This window comes from Nerophis lumbriciformis, linkage group LG39, assembly GCF_033978685.3.
Source record: "Nerophis lumbriciformis linkage group LG39, RoL_Nlum_v2.1, whole genome shotgun sequence".
In the NCBI taxonomy this organism is placed as follows: Eukaryota; Metazoa; Chordata; class Actinopteri; order Syngnathiformes; family Syngnathidae; genus Nerophis; species Nerophis lumbriciformis.
Window position 1 is genome coordinate 12,267,145 of NC_084586.2, and position 9,453 is coordinate 12,276,597.

General features: G+C 37.3%; 1 protein-coding gene across 1 annotated transcript in view; it reads left to right on the forward strand.

Moving 5' to 3' along the window:
* Positions 1–8,259, forward strand: part of LOC133577852 (proteasome activator complex subunit 4B-like) — a 114,630-nt gene extending 106,371 nt beyond the window's left edge. Inside the window, exon 47 of the mRNA XM_061931927.1 lies at positions 7,204–8,259. Within this exon, the coding sequence (XP_061787911.1) occupies positions 7,204–7,338 (135 nt within the window). The 3' untranslated portion in view covers positions 7,339–8,259. The remainder of the gene's footprint in view (positions 1–7,203) is intronic.
* The last annotated feature ends 1,194 nt before the right edge of the window (positions 8,260–9,453 follow it).

A 9,453-nucleotide genomic window follows, 5' to 3' on the forward strand; every position in this document is an offset into this window, starting at 1 on the left:
GAGTATAATTCGCACCGGTTGGCAAGTATGCTCAACAGCAAAGCACACAATAGCACATAGGCTAGAGATACGTAAGAAAAAGTAAACGATATTGCTGTCTAAAATATGACATTGATTTGCCAATATTAACAACTATTAAATAATAATAGTTGCATATTACTTACACACAGAAAGTCTCCAAGGCAGAAGTTTATCAGATAGTATCCAGTAACAAACGTGTCCGCATCATTCAATTTAATGCATCAGGAGTAGGGTTGTACGGTATGCCGGTACTTGTATAGTACCGCGATACTAATTAATCATATTCAGTACTTTAGGGATGTCCCGATCCAGGTTTTTGCACTTCCGATCCGTTACCGATATTGTTTTTGCATTTCCGATCCGATACCGATACTGACCGATTCCGATACTGACCGATACTGGCCTATCCGAGCATGTATTAAAGTTTAAAGTTATTTAGCCCACTTAGTTGTCAGAATCATGTTGAAAAGGGTTTTAGTACTCTTGATAACAACTAGCCAGCTGAATTAGGGGAGTTTGAATAATACACAATGGTTGGTAACAAGAAACTGACCTGTTTATTCAAGGATAAACACAAAATAGACAAAATTATACATGACAAACAGAAATGGCATCATTGAACTAGGGCTGGGCGATATGGCCTTTTTTTTATTATTGCGATATTTTAAGGCCATATTGCGATACACAATATATATCTGGATATTTTGCCTTAGCCTTGAATGAACACTTGATGTATATAATCACAGCAGTATGATGATTCTATGTGTTTTGATTGATTGATTGAGACTTTTATTAGTAGGTTGCACAGTGAAGTACATATTCCGTACAATTGACCACTAAATGGTAACACCCGAATAAGTTTTTCAACTTGTTTAAGTCGGGGTCCACTTAAATTGATTCATGATACAGATATATACTATCAGATATATACTATCATCATAATACAGTCATCACACAAGATAATCACATTGAATTATTTACATTATTTATAATCCAGGGTGTGGAGGGGGGCGCCGGATGTAAGTGTCAAAAAGACAGCCAAAAGAGTTTGATATGAGAATAAATCTAAAGTTAAAATATAGGGTAGAAATGCACCCATTTGCAGGAAATGTAGTCTTGATTTTCAACATTTTCTTTCAAGGCTTGCATGTCTACATTAAAACATTCTTCTTCATACTGCATTAATATATGCTACTTTTAAACTTTCATGCAGAAAAGGAAATCACAACTAAAAAAATCACTAATTTTTTCATACGGTGTTGATGTGGAAATTTTTGCCTCAGCATTTTGATGGTGTGGACGTCTGGCACCGAATGGAGATAAGCGTCTCGACAGACGTCACAATATTTGAACAATGATGACGAAAACTGTTTTCTCGTGTCCGTGTGTCGAAAATTGTTATGCGCTTATTTTTTTATTTGATTTTGTGCGTGGCATAGATTTGCTATGCGCAGAGGACGTTTGAGCAGGCGCACACCTTAGCGGCTGCGCTAGCATCACAGCTAACGTTAGCCATGCTGCTACCTCTCTGCTCGGGGAGGACGTATACGTATGTGACGTATGACGTGACAGTATGTGACGTATGACGTGACAGTATGTGACGTGTGTAAGAAGGTGCGCTTGCTGTCTGTGAGAGGGAGACACAGGAAAGAGTGAGAAGAGCCTGTCGTGTAATGCCAGCAGCTAAAAGCAACTGCGTGAGATTCCACAGACCTGTGGATTTGTTGAAGGTGTGCTGGAAAATGCGGAACGGAAATTACGGAGCAGCAGAAAAGTGGAATGTATTATTTAAATCGGTGCGTTGGAAAACACGGACCGGAGTTTTTTAAACTGGATCTGGATCGGCATTTTCCCATGCCTTGCCGATACGCAATTTTTGGCAAATATCGGCAGCCGATCCGATCCAAATATCGGATCGGGACATCCCTAATACCGCCTCTAAAAAGTATAAGTATGACCATTGTATGATCCTGTAACTACTTGGTATCGGATTGATACCCAAATTTGTGGTATCATCCAAAACTAAGGTAAAGTATCCAAACAACAGAAGAATAAGTGATTATTACATTTGAACAGAAGTGTAAATAGAACACAATAAAAGAGAAAGTAAGCAGATATTAACAGTAAATGAACAAGTGGATTAATAATTCATTTTCTTCTACTTGTCCTGAATAATGTTGACAAAATATTAGAATGATAAATGACACAATATGTTATTGCATATGTCAGCAGCTAAATTAGGAGCCTTTGTTTGCTTACTTACTACTAAAAGACAAGTTGTCTTGTGTGTTCACTATTTTATTTAAGGACAAACTTGCAATAATAAACATATGTTTAATGTACCTTAAGATTTTTTGTTAAAATAAAGCCAATTATGCCATTTTTTGTGGTCCCCTTTATTTAGAAAAGTATCAAAGTATCGAAATTTTGGTATCGGGACAACCCTAATCAGGAGATTAACTTAATTATTGCAGCCACTAGGGGTCACCAAAAACAATTACCACGCTTCTTCAACATTAAAACAGCATAAATCCATTCCAGACGGTTATTAACGAGTGTTTTTCATACTTACCATTGTTCGCTGTTTGACTAATGTCACTTGATCAAACCTTTTCCAACGTTCCACACTACAAAATGATAAAAGTATGAATGATCAATATTGGTATGGGCCAATACACAAGGCTGCAATATTGGTATCGTATCAGAGGTGAAAAAGTTGTATCTACTAACTTGTGTGTACTGAGAAAGTAGTAGACCACACACCCTTTTAGACCTTCTAGAGATGCATTTTGGCAAGTATTGGGACACACCTTTTCATCAATAAATCAATCAGTTGTTGGGCTAGATAAGGGGTGTCCAAAGTGGGGCTCTGAGCGCCATTTTTGTTCTTTTTGTGGCCCTTGTCGTTAGGTGAAAATTACTAATTAGATATATCATCTTTAATGCACAAAATGTATCAAAGTGAAACCCATGCATCCTTTAATATTTCTTTCACTTCAATTTTGTCTTTATTTTCCATTATCTTTAATTAGATTAATTATTAAATATTCCACTGATAAGCTTTGTCACATGTAAGCTAAACTGTTTTGTTTGGGTAGTTTAGCATATGTTTATCGGATTACTTTTAGCATTTGAATGCACAAAAAGTATCCAAGCTGCCGTCAATTTTTCCATATGCGACCCTCAGTAGGGAAAAGGTTTGGACACCCCCTAACTAGACTTCTGAATCATCATTTTGTACAATTGTGTGCTTTCCAATGTTGGGGAACACACTTTTGAGAGGGCTCTTGAAGACCAGTGTGAAGTTGGCCCCCGTTATCATTGCAAACATTAAAACAACACTGCCATTCCTTTGTGCTACGTTTACGCTGTCATTTGGGCCGCTTAAGTTTTTCTTAAAAACATTTTCTGACTAGTGACGTCATTCATTTTGTGCTACAAAAAGGATTTGTCTAACTATTATAGTTTTGATGTTATTAACGCATTATTATTCATTACGGGCCCCAAAATATAAAAACTATGATAGTTGGACAAAAAAATGTTGCAGCACAAATGTAGCTCAAACAAATTGAACAAGTTTGGGGAGATTTTGACAAGGTGCTGTGGCTGGTTATCGATAATAAAATGTTATTTACATGTTTATATTTATATAGCGCTTTTCTCTCGTGACTCAAAGCGCTTTACATATAGTGATACCCATTGTCTAAGACAAAAACATTTGCAGCAGAAACAAATGCGACAGATTTGGGGAGATTTTGACAAGGTGTGTGTGTGGGGGGGGCTGGTTTTGCATAATAACACATTAAAAACATGTTAGTACTATAAAACGTTAATAAAAAAAACTATTACAGTAAAACAAAAAAATAAATTGCTGCAAAAAACGAATGGAACTTAGCATCAAGGGTTGGAATTGGGGGTTAAATAACCAAAAATGATTCCCGGGCGCGGCCACCGCTGCTGCTCACTGCTCCCCTCACCTCCCAGGGGGTGATCAAGGGTGATGGGTCAAATGCAGAAGATAATTTTGCCACTCCTAGTGTGTGTGTGACAATCATGGGTACTTTAACTTTTAACAAGTTTGGGGAGAGTTTGACAGGGTGGGGGCTGGGGGGTTTGGTTACAAATAACACGTTTATTACACGTTAAGAACATAAAAACTATAAAAAGTTAACATAGAAACTAACAGTTAGACCAAAACAATTTTGCAGCACAAACGATTGGGACGAGTTTGGGGAGATTTTGACATAGTTGGGGGGATGGTTGTAAATATTAACACATTACTTACCGTATTTTTCGGAGTATAAGTCGCTCCGGAGTATAAGTCGCACCGGCCGAAAATGCATAATAAAGAAGGAAAAAAACATATAAATCGCACTGGAGTATAAGTCGCATTTTTGGGGTAAATTTATTTGATAAAACCTAACACCAAGAATAGACATTTGAAAGGCAATTTAAAATAAATAAAGAATAGTGAACAACAGGCTGAATAAGTGTACGTTATATGAGGCATAAATAACCAACTGGTATGTTAATGTAACATATTATGGTAAGAGTCATTCAAATAACTATAACATATAGAACATGCTATACGTTTACCAAACAATCTGTCACTCCTAATCGCTAAATCCCATGAAATCTTATACGTCTAGTCTCTTACGTGAATGAGCTAAATAATACTATTTGATATTTTACGGTAATGTGTTAATTATTTCACACATAAGTCGCTCCTGAGTATAAGTCGCACCTCCGGCCAAACTATGAAAAAATTTGTGACTTGTAGTCCGAAAAATATGGTACTCATTAATAACAAATGTCAGGTTCAAACACTGATGACATCTATTAAACAAGACAAGAAGCAAGGAATTAAACAGAGACAGAATTAAATTTGGCTCAATTGAGGTGAGCGCGTACACCTGTACCCTTGTACAGTGTTCCAACACGCTCTGATGAAAGATTGTACGCATCCTCTTTTATTTGGACTTTCCCTGATTACATGGCAACAGCTGTTTCTAAGGGAGGGGGTCGTAAACAGCCACTGCCTTTGGTTACAAAACAGTTAAAAGAAAAGTTTGTAAATCAGTTCAAAGAAAAGGTCGTCTGGAGGGGAGTCTGGTCCTGCTTCCTCTCCGCTTTGTAGTTCTCGGGTCAAGACAAAATCTTTCTGTGGATTACAATACATCAAAGAAACCGACACCTTCATGTTGCTTCCCATCCTACACAGTGGAGTTTTACAAGCCTTCTTCTTGGTAGGATCAAAGACAGCTTTTGTCTGCTCGCCGGGAACTCATTGAAACACAAAGTTTTGTGATAACTTAGATACAATTATTCTGACAACATAAAAACTATAAAACGTTAACATAAAAACTATAAAGCGTTAATAACAACAACGATAATAGACAAAAAAATTGTAGCAAAAACAAATGGGACAAGTTTGGGGAGATTTCGACATGGTTGGGGGCTGGTTTTAAATAATAACACATTAATTACACGTTAATAACAAACTTTTAAAAACGTTAACATAAACTATAAAACGTTTATAACATAAAAACTATAATAGACAAAACATTTTTGTAGCACAAACGAATGGGACAATTTTGGGGAGATTTTTTTGCCATGGTTTTGGGGGCTGGTTATTTAGACTTAGACTTCCTTTTTATTGTCATTCAAATTTGAACTATACAGCACAGATAAGAACAAAATGTTGTTACATAAGCTCGTTACATAAAGCTTTATAAAAACACAATTACACGTTAACATAAAAACTATAATAGAAAAAAACAATTGTAGCACGAACAAATGGGACAAGTTGGGGGGGGGGGGATGGTTATAAATAATAACACATTAATTACATGTTAATATCAAAAACTATAAAATGTTAATAACATAAAAACTATAATAGACAAAAAGATTTTGTAGCACAACTGAATGGGTGAAGTTTTGATTTCATTCATTCAAGGTCAAAACAAAACAATCACCATATCATTTAACCCTTGTGTGGTGTTCGGGTCTGTGGGACCCGTTTTCATTTTTTTATTAAAAGAAAAATTATACAATTAATTAATTTTTCAAACTGAGACTCACTGACTTTGGCTCATTTTCTGTGAAGAACATAAATCAGAATACATTTTTAATGACCACACACCATAAACCCCCCCTACACATTTCTATTACATATAAGATGTCCGGGTCCACTGGACCCGGGGCTAATAGAAGTGTAGAAATTGATGTTCTGTGTACCACACACACACACACAGCAGGCCTAGACAGGAGGAGGACAGAGTGTAGGTACACAGAACATCAGAGGGTCAAATGTGCGAGAAAATGAGAGCAGACAGTGTTGACAAACAATGTTGCAACCTTGTGTGGGAACTGCAGGTGCAGAAACACAAAAGAAGAATCCCTGTGGGATGCAGAAACTGGCAGAGAAATTTTCCGTGCAACGTTCATATTGTTGTTACTTAGCCAGCGTTTGTGGGTCTGATGCACCCGTTGCATTTTGTGGCTTTTAATACCTCACAATCAAACACTTTTATTTTAAAATACTGAACAGATGTTGATTGGGATAAGGTAAACATCTGTTCAGTATTTTAGCATAAAAGTGTTTGATTGTGAGGCATTAAAAGCCACAAAATGCAACGGGTCCAGCAGACCCACAAACGCTGGCTGAGTAACAACAATATGAACATTACACAATGGTTAAATAAATCATAAATGTAAAGGAGCAGAAAAAGTCTAAACATATATTATCTGCCCCCTATTCACACACTTACATTTGTTGTTCAACTCAGAAAAGTTCTTGTGGCAATATTTCTATATTAATAAAATGGTATCAACATCAGTAACTTAGCACAAAATAATTGTACAAGTTTGGGGAGATTTTGTCTGGATGACATTATTTAGAAAATGTATTTTAGAATAAATACATTTTACAGCACGAAGCAGCTCAAAGGAATGGCAGTGTTATTTTTTTAATATTTGCAATGATAGGGGGGTCAACTTGACACAGGTGAGGACATGCTCAGATGAGTGTGGTGTGGAAGAGCGCCATCAACATCAATAAAACACGTCTGGACCCTCGTCCCGTCCCAGAAGGGCTGCAAAAGGAATGGTGTCCCAATACTTGTGTGTGCCGCCGGGCGCGGAATCTTCCAGAGTTGGGAAAGTGTTGTTTGTGCTCCCAAGATGACGGTGAAGAAGACCTTGTCCGAGTTCAGGCGCACTCACCACGACAACTGGCAGGAGCACCGCCAGCGCTTCACCGACGACCAGCTGCTGGTCCTCACTGACCTGCTGGTGTCGCCGTGCTACTACGCCTAGCGTAGTCGCTTTGTTCGTCCGACACGTCGCACTGAAATTTTCACGACGTGACAGCAACCGGGAGCGTCCCCGTGAGAAAATGCTGAGTCGGCGTTGGCCTTCTAATCACAAGTAATGCTGGGTAAACTGGTTTCACAGCACGTCTCACGCACTTTTAAAAACATGTCAAACATGTCAAAAAGAAGCTTTTGTAAAAAAGACAACTTAACTTTCGTGTTCAAATGTTTTGTTAATTAAAACTTATAATCGACATGTAGATCTGAAGTTGATCGAGAGATTTAAGTGTTGAAATTATTTTAAAATAAAGGTGTATGACTTATTTTTGACACTTTTATAAGTGGAGCTCTTTAATGGGAGTTTTTTTTAAGCTGTCATTGCTCAAAAAATAATATTGTTATGAATTATTCACGTATTTAGGTCTACAATTATTTCACATCAAATATTCCACTTTGAAATTTTTTGGGAGACATGTTGCATATTTTTTAGTTATTGCCACAAAAATTACATGGTTTTTTTGTTTTTCTTTTTTACCAAAAATAGCGTAAAACATGAAAAAATAATATTGACAGATAGATCTGAATAGAACATTATTATTAATGTCATCAAACATGATTTTTTAAAAAGAAAATACTTATTTTTAAAATTTTTATGAATAAATGGTAAAAAATATATACAGGTATACATTGTAATGGTTTTAAAAATGAAGAATATCAAAATGTACCCGCAGGCTTTGACTTTTCAGTGGAAAAAGTTTAGAGTCGGCCGATTTTGGTTTGTTGAAGCCATTTTTAATGGCTTTTACATTTTGTTTTAATTAGTGTTCTAATGCAAGCCATGTTGAATTGTATTGCACTTTGCACACCTGATTGCAACTGTATAAAATAATATTATTGTGTATTATTGCAAAGTGTGTGTATATATGTATATATAAAAAGCTAATTACTGTATGTTCAAGTTCAATGTTAATAAATACATTCCTATTGAGTTGGATGTCTATCGGCTCATCATGTGACACGATGGACATCCAGCGCCTAAAAACCTCCCAGTTTGAGCTAACATTTTACTTTTTTCTTCTTTTTTTTTTACAGCCTAAAATATGACCCAGTCGACAAATAAACATGTTTCACTTTCAGTCCAGTCCGCACCCCAAGCAAAGCAACAAGACTAAACATGAGTTTGCTGTGAAGTGAAGTGAATTATATTTATATAGCGCTTTTTCTCCAGTGACTCAACACGCTTTTACTGACAATCGTTAATACTGTCGGAGGCAGATATTTACATATATCCGAATTTAAGTGTTACTTGTTTTTATTTCATTGTCATATTACAAAACAGCTAGTGTTTTTCTTCCAAATGTGGTCTTTTGGTTGTCTGCAAAACTGTGTGCTTAACCTTGAAGTGAGGAATGTTAGAGAGAGCGATAATAAGCATTTGTTTTGGCTAGAGAGACATGACTGCCAGGGGGGGAGGAAGAGAGACTTAAGGGGAGAGGGTGTTTTGGGGGACAGACCATCTTAGCGGGGCGATCCGAATGTTCTATGCTGTCTCTGTCAATGTATATATGCAAAGCTTTGCAAATATATTACAAAATACCTATTCTGTCTCTGGTGGTTTTTCAACTCAGCTTTAAGTGTCGTAAAGAGCTTGGGAGCGACTTGTGACTTGAATTCCCTGGGAGGAACAACTGGTCCAAAACGCAACAGTACTTTTACTTAACATAGTGAAGCCCAATTGTGGGGGGGCGTGGCCTGCGGACCTGCAGGGAAGCGGGGTGTGTCAGGACCGGCTTCGAGATTAGTGACAGGTGTGTGGATGACACAGCTGTGAGTGTTTGTCTGATCACCTGTGGCTCTGTTAAAGGCAGCAGTCGGGAAGGAGAGGTGGTTGTTGATGGTGGAGAACGAGCGAGAGAAACTTTAACATGGCTGAAAAGCACAAGAAGGACAACTTATTGCAAAATAAATCATTGTTCACAAAGATGAACACGGCTGTCATGTCCGTCATTGGTGGTCCAGAGAACCCGGAGGAGCAAGACCTCCACGATTTGCAAATTGTGGAGGAGAACCCGGAGGAGCAAGACCTCCACAAATGTAGAGGTCTTGCTCCTCTGGGTTC